A 16675-nucleotide genomic window follows, 5' to 3' on the forward strand; every position below is an offset into this window, starting at 1 on the left:
TCAGTTTCTTCTGAGAGTCAGGAAGGACTCTCTGCTACACAGAAAGTGATTAGCTAGGAGGAGAGCACATTGCAGAGCATCAGTTATAGCAAAGTTGGCCTGGAAAGCATATAAGAAAATATTGGCAAACCAATTCCTGAAAGGTTCCCCCTGAGTAGCAGACATTTAGAGGAAAATTAAAGCAAGAAGGACTGTGTTCTAGATGGATGCAGTGTAAGCTTTTACAGAAGTCTGGTTTCAGCATCTTTGGGGAAATTTGAAACTAGATACTTCTGCAGTTTCCTATGGGATTTCTGTGGCTATAGTTTTTCCCCCCGCAGGAATATAGTTTCTGATTTCAGCTACTTTAATATGACAAGAAGAGAGCTAATGACTAATGCTGAGAGGAATTATTAAGAGACATATTGACTTCTAATTGAGTCTGCTTGTTTGCTTTGTGTCCAAATTAATTCAGTTTTGTAGTGACCATGCTTTAGGAACTGGCATACACTTGACATTTTCTCATAATCATTACCATATTCCCCCTTTGAAGCACTGTTTTGATTAAGCACTCAGAAAGCTCTGCTAAAATATCTATCGCTGCAGAGTCAAATGACCGTTGTCTTGAACTCAAGACTAATAATTGAAAGAATGGTTCACAATTGATTTCAGGGAAGTTAAAAGCATGATACATACTTCAACTGTTTCCCCTCCTTCTGCCTTTTATACTTTACAGAAGGGCTAATTTGGAAGAAGCGTGAGTAATCACACATTAAGGATAATTTATATTATTATAAGGCAAATAGCAGATAATGGTAGCACCCAAAGGGCACACTTCAAGTGTCAAGCTTTTGTTGTTCCAGGTGCTATATGAACTGTGGCTTTTCTGAGAGATGTGTCCTATAATAAATAGCCTGTTGTGATGGCTACACAGATCCTTGCCACTCAGTTAAGCTGGCTTTCAGGTCTTGCTTGAATTAATTACAATAATTCGCATGTGTACTCTGTGACTGAGAGATAGTTCTAGCTTTATATAAATGGAAAAAGAGCAGTCCAGATAGCAGTCTACACTTTCAACAGAATGGGAAGGTTTGGTTCACAGGAAAAACACTAGTTAAGAACATAAGAAGATCCTGCTGGATCAGGCAGTAGCCCAATTAGTCCAGCATCCTGTTCTCAGCCAGATGCTTATGGGAAGCCTGCAAGCAGGACCTGAGTGCAAAAGCACTCTCCCCTCCTGAAGTTTCTAGCAAGTGGAATTCAGAAGCATACTGCCTCCAATAGTAGAGGTACAACATAACCAACAGGGTTAGTAGCCATTGTTAGCTTCATTCTCCATGAATTTGCCTAATCATCTTTTAAAGCCGTGCAAGTTGGTGGCCATCACTGTATCTTGTGGGAGCAAACTGTAGTTGCTGCTATAAGATCTATTGCTGCTGTTACTGTTTTTATTTTTATTTTTTCTCTTAGTTTTTATTATATTGTTTTATTTATCGTGTTTATCATACAAGACAATAAGTAACAGTACTAAACCAGAGTACAGCATTATTTTGCTTGCAGTCACTTTACCTCACATACAAAAATCAACAAGACAAACCATCATCACTCCCTTATGACAACAACAGCAATCTTTTATGGCGGGTAACCAACCATTAAAAAGTTCACAACTGGATAAATACATAATCATAAAATCAGAAGAACAAAGGTGAGGATTTAAGAGCTAACAATCATTGAATGTCTAAGAGATATTACTACATTCAGAAATATTACTACCTGTTCGGTAATGAATTTATTGGATCCGTCAAGGAAAATACTCAGAAGAGTTTCTAGTGATTAACTGGGAAATTGCCTCGTAAGACGGTAGATTATACATTCTCTGACCCCTTGATAAAATCTACAGTAAAAAAAAAAGACATGGGAAACTGTTAAAGTTCCAACATTACATGGACAACACCTATCCTTAATCGGAACGTTGGCAAATCTGCACTCTAAGATCTTTGAGGGTAAAATGTTAAAAAGTGCCAACAGAACAGCTCTTCTATACTTAGGAATGGTTAAAAAGTGTAGGTATGACATAGATTGATTAGAGGCAGTCCAAGTTAGGTCCAGTCAGTATGGTGAAGATGGCCCATTTGTTAAGGCATGTAGCTCTTGGTTATCCATATATTTTATTCTCTGTTTAACAATGAATTTAGCTTGCATTGGGTCCAAGGACAAGAGATAGGAAGGAGAACAACAGTACTCATTTTACCGATTAGCTCTGTGTTCCAAATAGACATAAAAGGATCGAGTAGCACCTGATAAACCAGAGATATTGGAGAAGCAGAAGAACAGATTCTAAGCCAATAATGAATAAAATATGTCCATGCTAAGCTGTTTAATGAATTGAGTCCTGTCATGCCCCCCTGACCCTCAAGGTACTGGGTTCATGCATCAGACTCAGACCCCCACCCTTAGGGAAATGAGACTGGAACCAAAAAGCTATTACTTCACCCTTGCCAAGGCTGTGTACGCTCACAACAACCCTGCAAGGTAGAAGGTAGGCTGCCACCACCCCTGTATACTGGTCCACTCAGAGCCAGGGGATCTCTGAGCCCAGAAGATATATAAAACCAAGGTCCTAAAAGGCAAGAGTCACAGTTACACTCCTTGCCAGGCACCTCTGGTTTAACACTTAAAATCCAAGCCTTTAACTTCTTAACCCTCTTGGTAGTGAGTGACTGAGATGGGTCAAAGTACTGAATTCAGAACCACCCCTTCTCTCAAATGAACACACCAGGTTAAATAGAAGTAGCTTTATTAAGAAATATAAGTGCACATATCATATAGCAGCAAGTAATCCTTTAAGACCATTCACCCAACAGGGGTTTAGGTTCTTACAAGAGAATTCATACACACAACAAGAAAATAACAAACTAACTCACCTAACTACGTACTCACGAGGTAGTTGGTTGCATGGCACCTCTCCTAAGAGAGATGGATGTTCAACATAAAGCAATGGAACCAGACATAGGTTGCCTTCCCATAAGCAACCCCTGGAACCATAAGGCAGAAAGGTTTGGAACTCTGGTGCCAATCAGCATAGGCAGAGAACAGAGAACAAAGGCTATGGGTCTCTAGCCCTATACTTAAGGGGAAAAGATCCTAACGGTCCAAGATTAATTGACCAATGAGGAATTGGCTGATGTAACTTTCTTCTCGATGTTTCTCACATTTTCGCGCCTTCAGGCCCCCCTCCCAACTGTGTTTTCCAACTGTACAGGCCAAGGATGACCTTGGGTACCAGGCACTTGCTAATCAGCAAAGATAAACAGGTGCAGCTTGTTAAGGCTTCTCTAACCATCTTCAGCTGGGAAGTGAAACTTAAATTTACAAATTGGCAAAGGCTTGTCTTTTCTAACTGTAACCATCTCCCAGAGTCCTTTACTGGAGCCAAAGTATTGTTATTAGATTTTTAATAACTCATGACCATTACAGGTTCATGACAAGTCCAGCTTCCAAATTGAGGGTAGTGTTAGCAACACATTTGGGTGTCCCCAGCATAGCTCTTAAGAAAAAGGGACTGAGTTCCTTCTAGAGAAAACAACCAGATTGAGGCTCCATATAGAATCTGGCTGACAACTTTTGCTTTATATACTTGTAAAACTGCTGGAACATTTTTGCCTCCTTTTGTATAGAAAAACCTAAGGATTGCTTTGACTGTGTGCTCAGCCTTTGCTTTTACTAATTTAGCCTGCACAGTCCACCTGGAAGAGTAAAAAATCCAAATCCCAAGATATTTGTAAGAGTCGACTTGTTCTAACCTGTGTCCATCCATGGATCAGGATTATTTAGCCCTCTATTTAGAAAACGCAATGACCTTTGGTTTTGCATAGTTTATCTTTAGATATTCTTGCCTACAATAGTCTGTGAATCCTGTCAGCAGTTGTCATGAATCAGCGACCTCCAATAGCACCTGTTATAAACCACCCTGTTCAGATCTTGTAAATTCATGTCTGTGGCTTCCTTTATAGAGTCAATTCATCTCTTGTTTGGTCTTCCTGTTTTTCTACTCCCTTCTGTTTTCCCCAGCATTATTGTCTTTTCTAGTGAATCATGTCTTCTCATTATGTGTCCAAAGTATGATAACCTCAGTTTCATCATTTTAGCTTCTAGTGATAGTTCTAGTTTAATTTGTTCTAACACCTAATTATTTGTCTTTTTAGCGGTCCATGGTATCCGCAAAACTCCTCCAACACCACACTTGAAATGAGTTGATTTTTCTCTTATCCACTTTTTTCACTGTCCAACTTTCACATCCATACATAGAGATCAGGAATACCATAGTCTGAATGATCCTGACTTTAGTGTTCAGTGATACATCTTTGCATTTGAGGACCTTTTCTAGTTCTCTCATAGCTGCCCTCCCCAGTCGTAGCCTTCTTCTGATTTCTTGACTATTGTCTCCATTTTGGTTAATGACTGTGCCAAGGTATTGATAATCCTTGACAAGTTCAGTGTCCTCATTGTCAACTGTAAAGTTACATAAATCTTCTGTTGTCATTACTTTAGTCTTCTTGACGTTCAGCTGTAGTCTTGCTTTTGTGCTTTCCTCCTTAACTTACATCAGCATTCGTTTCAGATCATTACTGGTTTCTGCTAGTAGTTTGGTATCGTCTGCATATCTTAAATTATTAATATTTCTCCCTCCAATTTTCACATCTCCTTCATCTTGATCCAAACCCACATTGTCTGCATATAGTAGGATATATACTTTAAAGGAGTTTAATTTAGGAGGATGAGCAGCTATGGAGCTCAAATTAATAGGCAGAACAGAAATGCAGTAATTAAACAGGGTGGGGGCTAAGATTACTTAGGAGGAACCACCATCAAGAGTGTCAAGGTGCATCAAGGTGTTAAATAATTTTTTGTATTGTCACATGAGCCCTGACCAATTTTTACTCAGGTAAAGGAGGTGCAGGCCCACACCTGTAACCCCATTCCTTTCTTTCGTTGTCTTTTAGTTTTTATTTATACACAAATGCAATATAATAAAACATAACTTTAACAGTATTACTGTTAGAGTTTTTGGTAGATATATGCTGCAGTGGAGTGCAGAAATAACTGTTCTGTTAAGACTTGTAGTTTAAAGAATAGAGAAAGGTTTATTACTACAAAGAAGTAAAGTCACATGGTGAAGCAGCCATGCGGCCTGCATTCAGGGAGCCATCACTAATTGAGAACAAAGACAGGAAGAGAAGGGAGAAAGAGGAGAGCAAAGCCTGCAAAAGCAACAAACATTTTAAAGAAGGAATCAGCACAGGGAAGAACATATTTTCTTTCTGTCTGTTGCCCTCCACTGGCTCAGGTCATTTGTAACATGTGTTGGTGCTTTACTCTCAACAATTACGAGATTGCATTTTGTCTGAGTTTGTTCCATTGGCTAGTATCATTAGTCCTAAATCAGTACCAGATATATTTTAATTAACACATTGCCAAAACATATCTCGTCAGTGCACATATAATTGTACTAGATAATACTGAGCTGTGATGTCTACATAGATATGTGCAGCTGGTGATCCACCAAACTGGGTCAGGGGATGTGGCCTACTGGATGCTTGATAATGCCTGTTTTTGCAATCCTAGGCAAACAGCAAAAACAGGAGGCTTATTGAAGGCCTCTGATGGGGGGCATTACCTGTCAGGTCAACTGTATTTGGCTTGGTAGGTTCACCATTTGTGCAGGACTTTGTCAAGCTGCAGCCTTGTCAGTTTCCTCACTTTCTTCTGCAAAGGGATCCCATTCTACTTTCCTGAAAATGTTTTTATTTATGTATATAGCTTATATACAACTTAATATAAACAATCTTTAAGTGATTTAAGTGGTTTACAATATATATGAATGAACTTAAAAAAAAACATTTCAGAGTAACAGTTAAATGCCAATAAAATATAGAGGAAAAACTGATCAGTGTAATTAAATTTTCATAAATACTATATTTACATTAATCTAAATTTTCATACATGCACACTACGCTTACATTTTTTATTCCATGTTGTGGTCCCCATGGATAACACAAATCCAAGAGAAGAGACCTGCTTCTAGTTTTGAACTCTGTTCTCCATGATTGACTTTTTTTACTGTTTTCTGGGATGACGTAAAGAAACAGACCATAGACCTGCTCCATGATTCTGGTGGTTCATCATCTATTAGAAACATTCTGTTTATTTCCTAGTTAAGCGGAATGAAAAGTTCCTACACAGAAATGTGAATACATGTAAAATTGTGACAGTTATGGCACAGTGTGAACTCAGTCAACTAGCTTTAACCAACACACGATGACTTTTATTATGCTGCACCAACTTAGATTATCTGAAGGGTCTCGTACACAATGGATCCAGAGCCAACATGCTCTGACAAGTGCCCAAATAGGAGTGAATTGCATACTTCATCACACATTAGACTTCTTCAAACAACCCAAACTTCCTAGCATGCTGTCACTGTAAAGTCACTAAGGGATGGGGAGAATGGTTGACTAGCCAAAGTAACAAAAATGTAATTCAGCATAATCTTAAAATAACATATTTGTGGGGACACTGGGGGAGAAAAGAGTGAGCATACTGTTGGTTGTAATGGTTTGCATCACTGCAGGTCTTTAAATCAAATTCAGATATGCTACAACTCAACCAGAACAGCTGGACTAGATACAGGGATTGCTAGGTGAATCTTTACAACACCTTTGCAGCAGAATGTCATGTTTGAGTACCATAATGGTTACCTTCTTGCCTTAAAAGTCTCCAAGTCTATAAATGATTACTTCAGAAGAGCAGTCACACAGATCAGTAATTTATCCTGTTCTGTTTTGCCTTCCTCTGTTATTTATGGCTGAAACTTCTCAGCGTTGAACATTTTGAAGTGAATAAAAGACGTGATGCAACTGCATAGGCATAGCTATAACTGCTGATAAAATGAATCAGAATGCTTTTTGTAGGTGTTAAAAGCACACTATAATAGGAACTGTGATGGGCTGAACTCCCACCAGCACAACTTTGTGTGTGTAAAAACCAGCTTGAAAAACACATCTACCACTGTAGGATTTGCATTTCACCAGTGTTAATTCTGATTTAATTTATGCTTGATATCCAGTAGAACACCAGTGTTAATGAAATACTACAGATAGTTGTGGCTTTGATTTTTTTGTCCTCCTGAAGGATCCTGTTTCAGATGCCCTGTTCACCATATCCCTGTAAGGAAGAATTGGATAGCCACAACATTTTTACAACATCTCACTCATATTGGGGTGTGTGGGGTGAGGTAAACAAGGGGGAAAGTGGAAAGGCTAAGTCTCAGTGAAAGCATCTGACCAATAAAAGTGAGCTCCTTAATACTGATGTTTCCATGGTAGTAACATTTTGATTGAAATAAGGAAATAAACACAAGTAAAGACTAAGATGCTCCAGTTACTTTGACACTGTCAGTAAAAGAGGCTATAATTCAGGAAGATAAGAAGCTGCCTTATACCGGGTCAGACCATCTAGCTCAGTATTATCGATGCTGACTAGCAGCAACTTTTCACTGGGTTTCAGACAGGACGTTCTCAGCCCTACCTGGGGAGATGCTGAGGAGTGAACGTGGGACCTTCTGCATGCAAAGCAGATGCAATGCCGCTGAGCTACTGCCTTTCCTCTAAAGTTATACTTTGTAGAAAGATAACCGTAAACTAGAGCATCTGTGTGGTGACAACATGCTGTCAAAGTCTTACCTGTGGGTTTGAGACTAATGCATACTGCCTTACTTCCAAACCACTTTACAGATTTTTTAAGCCTTACTGTTAAAATGAATATAACATGGTCTCTGAGGAGATTCCTGGTCTGTCTAATCTGATTGTAATTCATGCAGCAAAGGAATACTAATATATAAGGCTGCAATCCTAGCCATGTCTACTCAAAAGTAAGTCCCATTGAATGCAATGAGGCTTGCCCTCAGATAAGTGGGGTTAGGATTACAGCCTTAGTTTGCCAATAAACTCAAGTGGCACTTCACAAAAATTGCACCCATATGCCATGATCGACAGTATGGAACAGTGGCATTGTGTTGCTCATGACACATCCAGTGACTCACAGTGCAGAATCCAAGAATGTTTTTGAGTCATTAATATTAGAATTGTATTTTCTCCTTTTTTGGGGAATAGAAACAGAGAAGATAGGGCTGGAGACTGGAAATGGGTTGCCATCTTGGAAATTTAATGACCAGCTCTTTCCCTGTGATGTATGTGGAAAAGTGTTTGGCCGACAGCAGACGTTGTCCCGACATCTCTCCCTGCACACAGGTAACACTTTTTTTAATAGTGTTCAGCAGTTACACTCATTTTTTCCCACTACAACAATGAACATTTCTTTGCATGCAAATAACGGTGGATTAATCTATCCTCTGTATACTTTGCAACACCCATAGTCAATGGGACTCTCTCTATAAAACTCATAGCTAAAATGCACCTGTCTCACACTTTCCAGGAATGAGTGGAAAGGCCCTAAAATGGGGACCAAAAACTAGAGTCTCCTGAGCCAAATCCAGCCCCTGGAGGAATGCTGCCTGGCCCCACAGTCACCAACCCAGACAGAAAACAGGTGTAAAGAAAATCACATCAGCAGAAATAGACTAGAATAAGTGGTCAGGGGGCTCTTTTTCCCATTATTGTTTGTCTTCACCCTTAGAAAGAATTGCTTCAGCCTTATGTTCAGGTTTCGTTGCAAAGCAATTAAACACTGTGCTTTCATCCAAATATCTGCCTCTTTTGAAAATTGTTGACCATCACAACTGAACTCAAGCTCAAAATGTAGTGCAGGCACTCAGACCAGATTTTATTTATTGGGGACTGTTCTGAGATGCAGCTAATCTACCTTTGCAAATTATATCCTCTTTTACACTATCCTGCTATTATTTTTCTGACATCAGAGTGTTTGGAGAAACCTGTGACAGGTGAAATGGTATCTCTTGACAGGCTAAATATTTGTTTTAATGTGTCGCAGTTGTATGCTTTCATGCCCAGAGGGATATATTTGAACAACTGTTTGATATGATAAAAGGTAGCTTTTCATCTATATTCACTCTGATATGTAGTCTAAACATGAACTTAATAAGATTTGATACAATGCCAAGAGCTTTCTGAGCTTTTTGCAGTTTTAAACAGTGGGCATGACCCAGCCTAAATTAAGAACTTAGAGAAAAAAAACTTCAGAGCTTTTAAACTCCACTGATTTCAGTGGGAGATATCTAAGCATGGGCTTAACTCTCCCACTGAGATAAATAGGGCTCAAAAGTGTTACACTTTCACTGTATCATGAGCAGTGTTGATTAGGATGATTCTGAAGAGGGTGGTTTATTTATTTATTTAACATAAGGCATGCATTTCTATATTAGAAATGTTATTTCAATGATGTCTCAGAGTCACTTTGCATGTTCATAGGGCTTGTTTTCTCTGTGCTGTTCCAGACCATGCAGAGAGGCACACATCCATATAGAAATGCGCAATGTACATTTTTAGTCACTTACTTCTGCATTCTGTGCTGGAGAATCAGTATGCTATTGAAGGCAGATGGAAGAAGTGTCCTCCTTTTGCCAGTGTACCTCTGGGTGTGGGAAGCCGCTTTTGACAAATGCTGAACAATGCACATTGCCTGAGCTTCTTGGTGGAATACAAATGTGATAAGATCATAGAATAGAGTTGGAAGGGGCTTATAAGGCCATCGAGTCAAACCCCCTGCTGAACGCAAGCATCCAAGTTAAAGCATACCCAACAGGTGGCTGTCCAGCTGCCTCTTGAATACTTCCAGTGTTGGAGAACCCACCACCTCCCTAGGTAATTGGGTCCATTGTCGTACCGCTCTAACACTTGTTAGGGATCTGTGTGCGTGAAGTGTGTGCATGAACCTCCCACTCAAAGTTTTTAATGTTTCCTTCCAGAAGAGAGAAAATACAAATGCCATTTGTGCCCATATGCTGCTAAGTGCCGTGCTAACCTGAACCAGCACCTGACTGTCCATTCCGTGAAGCTGGTGAGTACAGACACTGAGGACATTGTCAGCGCTGTCACTTCCGAAGGCAGTGATGGAAAGAAGCACCCTTATTACTACAGGTGAGGACCTGCTGAAAGCCAAGCCCAGAGACTCCAGCTCCAGCTGCCTTTTCTGCCTCTCTGTTTAGGAAAAAAACAAAAAATGAAGCACAGTTGTGTGTGCTTCTGAGAGAGAACCTGACGTGTATTTGGCTTCACTGCATTTGATCTCAGCAATGGCCCAAAGTCAGGGTAATGAGGTTTTTGCCAAAAAATGTCATTAAAAATGTCATCCTCAAGGGTGGAAATAATATTGTAATTCTTAATAACTCCCAATCCAGCTTCAGAAATTCTACTGCCAACTTCCTGAATTTCCCAGACTGCTCCTGAATTTCCTCCATGTACTTAGTCCCTGCACTTCACCCCACACATCCACTCCACCTTCCTTGTGGTATCCTATAGCGATTAGCAGAAGAACTTCCCACTGGTGGGTGTAGGGACTGATCTAGACTAGCAGGAACCATCCCCCGCCCCATGAATGGGTGAACTGAGTCAGACAACATTATCATATCTGTTTGGTGGAGTCTCAGCTCTCCATCTTCTGAAAACCTTTAAATGTGGGATGAACCAGATCATAGCAAGGAACAAACGTGCCACTTGTCTTAACATGGATTGCTTCATCACTTCATCTGTTAATTATTTGTCACTAATGAGATGGCCCCTGCTGTCACACTTACAATTTAAAGACACAACACAAAGGGAAAAGGGATGAAGAGGGAAGAAGAAAAAAGCAAACACAGGCCCTGTTTCTTAACTATGAGTTTCTTATAACAGTTCCTTCTGGCAGGGAGGGAGGAAGCTCCCTGTAGCTACTCCTTCTTTGGCCAATGGATGAGTCCAGATTGGTTTCTCCCTTCTTGTGATCTTCTTCCTGGAAAAACAGGCAGTGGGGAGCATCTTCCCAGTGGCCCTTGGTACCCTGGCTGATGACAGATACCACAGTACACTGTCCTCAAAGTGTACTGTTTTGCCTGGGTCCACCCTGTGAGAGGGCCCAATGCAAACAAACAAGCAATTGCATGGTGACCACTTGGAATCCAAACTCTGCTGGACCCCATTGTGTGGGTCATTCCTGTGTAACTGCTTGCTTCACAGATCTTCCATTTACTTTCGAAATCACACCACTGTAAACAGCCCTGAGCAGCATGCCATGGCATGCTGGAACTGGCGCTATAGCCAAAACGTTGGTCATGTAAAGTCATTGCTTTTCCAAGAAGCCATTACTGGGCTAATTGTGTACACTGGGCATTAGGTGACTTAGCAGTTCAGGCATAGAGATTAATGCTGGGAATTTTACTGGAATTGTACATGTAGTTATAAGCGTGTTGACCTATTTAAAACTGCTATGAGATCCTGTAAAGAACATCGGCTACAGTACATATGTATACACACATGCATGCATGCATGCATCCATCCATCCATACTAAAGTAAATATCCTACCTTTTTTTTTTTTTTTCAATAATTTTTATTCAGATTTTCATAAAACATACAAGACGAAATCATAAAACATTCAAAGACAAAAAACAAAATCAAAAATAGTTAAACAAAAAGAAAAAAAGAAAAAAAAAAACAAAAAAAAAAATAAAGAGTAAAATATTGACTTCCCATTTGTCAAAGATCAAATCAGTTATAAGTCTATAATATATAACAATCCTGTCTCTTAAGTCATATTATAAAATCACTTTCCTCCAGTAGTTATCTTACTTAATCATCAAATCTCATAAACATTACTTTATTCTTTCCACAAAAAGTCAAAGAGAGGTTTCAATTCTTTAAGAAATATATCTATCAATTTTTTTTTCCAGATAAGCATATCGATTAATCCATCTCATTACTAATTATGATAATCTTATTGTCATAACCATAGTCAAAATAAACATTTCAATTAATCCATCACATCAGAATCTGTTAGGTTCAGTAATTTCAGTAGCCATTGTTCTATTATCCCTATTAGTTCCATTTTCCATCTTCCATCTTCAGTAGTCTTGTTAAGTCCAGTAATTTCAGTATCCAATCTTCCATTATCAGTATTCCATAATAATCTTGCTGTCAAAGCCATAGTCATATAGTAAGAGTCTGATGGGAATTACCTCTATCCCAAATATTTTCTTGCCATCCATTCTGAATAGGTTGCTGAAATACTGCTGTAAAATCATATCTCTGTTCTTTTTTTCAAAATACACTGGGTCATCTCTTGAAAGTTTTTCCATTGTCACATGGCTGCAGTTAATTCCATAGATTTTCTCTATATTGGGCTCCATCACATCATTCCAGTCCAGAAGATTATCCATGCCATTGATAACTTTATCTCTAGAATCTTCATTAATTTCTTCAGAGATAACATTGAGTTCCAAACAATTGATTTTATTTCTAAAGTCCATAGACTCCAAATCTTGTTCCTGTTCCACGTTTGTTCCAATCTCCGGGATCTCCTCTCTCACAGGGACCCCTGTTCCAGTCTCCAGGGTCTCCTCTCTCACAGGGACCCCTTTAATCTCCTGTGTCTCCAAACAATAGATTTTGTTTCTAAAGTCCATAGACTCCAAATCTTTTTCCTGTTCCACGTTTGTTCCAATCTCCGGGGTCTCCTCTCTCACAGGGACCCCTTCCAGGGTCACCTCTCTCACAGGGACCCCTATATCTTTAATCTCCTGCTTCATTTTACTCAATTCAATTTTCAGCTCCTTACAACCCTGTCGCAGGTTTTGTTTCGTTATCTCAATCTCATCCATTATTTTCTGAAACATAGTTATTTCCAGATTCTCAGCCACTTTCTTAATTGCCATTTTAAAAGAAAAATATAGGAAAACCACTTCTTATTTCAGCAACAATTGGGTTAATACTCCAAACTTGGTGACATCACAGTATAAACAGAGCAGACAGCCTTATCTCTCCATGCTTAAGTAAACAAAATGCAGTTCCCAGGATCGAAACAATTAATGGCGGTCGTCAGGAAACAGATTCGTCAAAATAAAATAGACCAAAAAGAGAGTAGTCTCAGACAATATAATATTCTTCAAAATAAAAATCTGGAATAGAAATCCCTCTTCTGTGTATATCTTTAGAATGCAAATCCAGGACAGCTTTTTGCAACAAAAACAGAGATAAGCTATTAATTAGTGAGTAGCAGAGAGAAGTTATGGCTCCCCAGTGAGATGTCAAAAACCGATCAATCTGGCAAATCTCTTTTAAACAGCAACAATTTAAGTCAAGTAAAAGAAAAATATAGAAAGAAGGGTGCTTGCCTGTTAGTGCGTTCTCTCTTAGAAGATAAGATGAACGTTCGCTTTATCAGATAGAGCTTGTTGTTGAAAATCCGTCCCACCTTCGTCGGCTGGACCTCGTCCCATAAATTAATGAGATCTGGTCGTCCCAACAAAAATAGGCTTTGAGGTTAATCTCTTCGTTTCTCCCTACCCGGGAGAAGTTTAATCAGTCAAAAAAAAAAAAAAACTGACTGATATATCTGAATAAGCTTCTTTTGAGGCAGGAGCCCGTCTCAAAAGCAGGCACAGGCTAAGTCACCCTTCCCGGAAGTCTTAAATATCCTACCTTTATAAGCAAAAGCCAACTCAAGGCAGCTTCTTGTTATGTGCCTTCAAGTTGATTTCGACTGACGGCAACCCTATGAATCAGCGACCTCCAGTAGCATCTGTTATAAACCACCGTGTTCAGATCTTGTCAGTTTAGGTCTGTGGCTTCCTTTATGGAATCGATCCATCACTTGTTTTCCTCTTTTTCTGCTCCCTTCTGTTTTTCAAAGCATTATTGTCTTTTCTAGTGAATCATGTCTTCTCATGATGTGTCCAAAGTATGATAACCTCAGTTTCATCATATTAGCTTCTGGTGATAGTTCTGGTTTCATTTGTTCTAATGCCCAATTATTTGTCTTTCACAGTCTCCTCCAACACTACATTTCAAATGAGTTGATTTTTCTCTTATCCACTTTTTTCGCTGTCCAACTTTCACATCCATACATAGAGATCAGGAATACCATGGTCTGAATGGTACTGACTTTAGTGTTCAGTGATACATCTTTGCATTTGAGGACCTAGTTCTTTCATAGCTGCCGTCCCCAGTCCTAGCCTCTTCTGATTTCTTTATCATCTCCATTTCGGTTAATGACCAACCAGGGTTGTTAAAACAAAAAGGGATTGCAAAGAGCTCCAAAAAGACCTCTCCAAATTGAGTAAATGGGCGGGAAAATGGCAAATGCAATTCAATATAAACAAGTGTAAAATTATGCATATTGGAGCAAGAAATCTTAATTTCACATATACGCTCATGGGGTCTGAACTGGCAGTGACCGACCAGGAGAGAGACCTCGGGGTTGTAGTGGACAGCACGATGAAAATGTCGACTCAGTATGCAGCAGCTGTGAAAAAGGCAAATTCCATGCTAGCGATAATTAGGAAAGGTATTGAAAATAAAACAGCCGATATCATAATGCCATTGTATAAATCTATGTTGTTGCCGCATTTGGAATACTGTGTACAGTTCTGGTCGCCTCATCTCAAAAAGGATATTATAGAGTTGGAAAAGGTTCAGAAGAGGGCAACCAGAATGATCAAGGGGATGGAGCGACTCCCTTACGAGGAAAGGTTGCAGCATTTGGGGCTTTTTAGTTTAGAGAAAAGGCGGGTCAGAGGAGACATGATAGAAGTGTATAAAATTATGCATGGCATTCAGAAAGTGGATAGAGAAAAGTTTTTCTCCCTCATAATACTAGAACTCGTGGAAGCTGAATGTTGGAAGATTCAGGACAGACAAAAGGAAGTACTTTTTTAGTCAGCACATAGTTAAACTATGGAATTTGCTCCCAAGAGACACAGTAATGGCCACCAGCTTGGATGGCTTTAAAAGAAGACTAGGCAAATTCATGGAGGACAGGGCTATCAATGGCTACTAGCCATGATGGCTGTGCTGTGCCACCCTAGTCAGAGGCAGCATGCTTCTGAAAACCAGTTGCCGGAAGCCTCAGGAGGGGAGAGTGTTCTTGCACTCGGGTCCTGCTTGTGGGCTTCCCCCAGGCACCTGGTTGGCCACTGTGAGAACAGGATGCTGGACTAGATGGGCCACTGGCCTGATCCAGCAGGATCTTCTTATGTTCTTATGTTCTTATGTTCTTATGACTGTGCCAAGATATTGATAATCCTTGACAAGTTCAGTGTCCTCACTGTCAACTTTAAAGTTACATAAATATTTTGTTGTCATTCCTTTAGTCTTCTTAATGTTCACCTGTAGTCCTGCTTTTGTGTTTTCATCTTCAACTTTCAACAGCATTTGTTTTAAATCATTACTGGTTTCTACTAGTAGTATGGTATCATCTGCATATCTTTGTTGTTGTTGTTATGTGCCTTCAAGTCGATTACGACTTATGGCAACCCTATGAATCAGCGACCTCCAAGAGCATCTGTCATGAACCACCCTGTTCAGATCTTGTAAGTTCAGGTCTGTGGTTTCCTTTATGGAATCAATCCATCTCTTGTTTGACCTTCCTCTTTTTCTACTCCCTGCTATTTTTCCCAGCATTATTGTCTTTTCTAGTGAATCATGTCTTTTCATGATGTGTCCAAAGTATGATAACCTCAGTTTCATCATTTTAGCTTCTAGTGACAGTTATGGTTTAATTTGTTCTAACACCCAATTATTTGTCTTTTTCGCAGTCCATGGTACGCGCAAAGCTCTCCTCCAGCACCACATTTCAAATGAGTTGATTTTTCTCTTATCTGCCTTTTTCTCTGTCCAACTTTCACATCCATAGATAGAGATCAGGAATACCATGGTTTGAATGATCCTGACTTTGGTGTTCAATGCTACATCATTGCATTTGAGGACCTTTTCTAGTTCACTCACAGCTACCTTCCCCAGTCCTAGCCTTCTTCTGATTTCTTGACTATTGTCTCCATTTTGGTTAATGACTGTGTCAAGGTATTGATAATCCTTGACAAGTTCAATGTCCTCATTGTCAACTGTAAAGTTACATAAATCTTCTGTTGTCATTACTTTAGTCTTTTTGACGTTCAGCTGTAGTCCTGCTTTTGTGCTTTCCTCTTTAACTTTCATCAACATTCATTTTGAATCATTACTGGTTTCTGCTAAGAGTATGGTATCATCTGCATATCTTAAAATATTGATGTTTCTCCCTCCAATTTTCACACCTCCTTCATCTTGGTCCAATCCCGCTTTCCGTATGATATGTTCTGCTTACAGATTAAACAAATAGGGTGATTACAATACACCCCTGTCTCACACCCTTTCCGATGGTGAACCAATCGGTTTCTCCATATTCTGTCCTTACAGTAGACTCTTGTCCAGAGTGTAGGTTGGGCATCAGGACAATCAGATGCTGTGGCACCCCCATTTCTTTTAAAGCATTTCATAGTTTTTCATGATCTGCACAATCAAAGGCTTTGCTGTAATCTATAAAGCACAGGGTGATTTCCTTCTGAAATTCCTTGATCCGTTCCAATATCCAGCATATGTCTGCAATATGATCTCTGGTGCCTCTTCCCTTTCTAAATCCAGCTTGGAGGTCCGGCATTTCTCACTCCATATATGGTAAGAGCCTTTGTTGTAGAATCTTGAGCTTTACTGTATT

The 16675-nt window shown here is 39.6% G+C and overlaps 1 protein-coding gene across 3 annotated transcripts in view; it reads left to right on the forward strand.

The window, feature by feature from the left end:
- Positions 1–16675, forward strand: part of ZNF827 (zinc finger protein 827) — a 175826-nt gene that overhangs the window by 145838 nt on the left and 13313 nt on the right. For 2 of the 3 annotated variants that reach the window (XM_061584772.1, XM_061584774.1), the window contains exons 9-10: positions 8151–8288; positions 9923–10094. In XM_061584772.1, the coding sequence (XP_061440756.1) occupies positions 8151–8288; positions 9923–10094 (310 nt within the window). The remainder of the gene's footprint in view (positions 1–8150; positions 8289–9922; positions 10095–16675) is intronic. The other variant, XM_061584773.1, reaches the window with a different exon arrangement.

This window comes from Rhineura floridana, chromosome 9, assembly GCF_030035675.1.
Source record: "Rhineura floridana isolate rRhiFlo1 chromosome 9, rRhiFlo1.hap2, whole genome shotgun sequence".
NCBI lineage: Eukaryota > Metazoa > Chordata > Lepidosauria > Squamata > Rhineuridae > Rhineura > Rhineura floridana.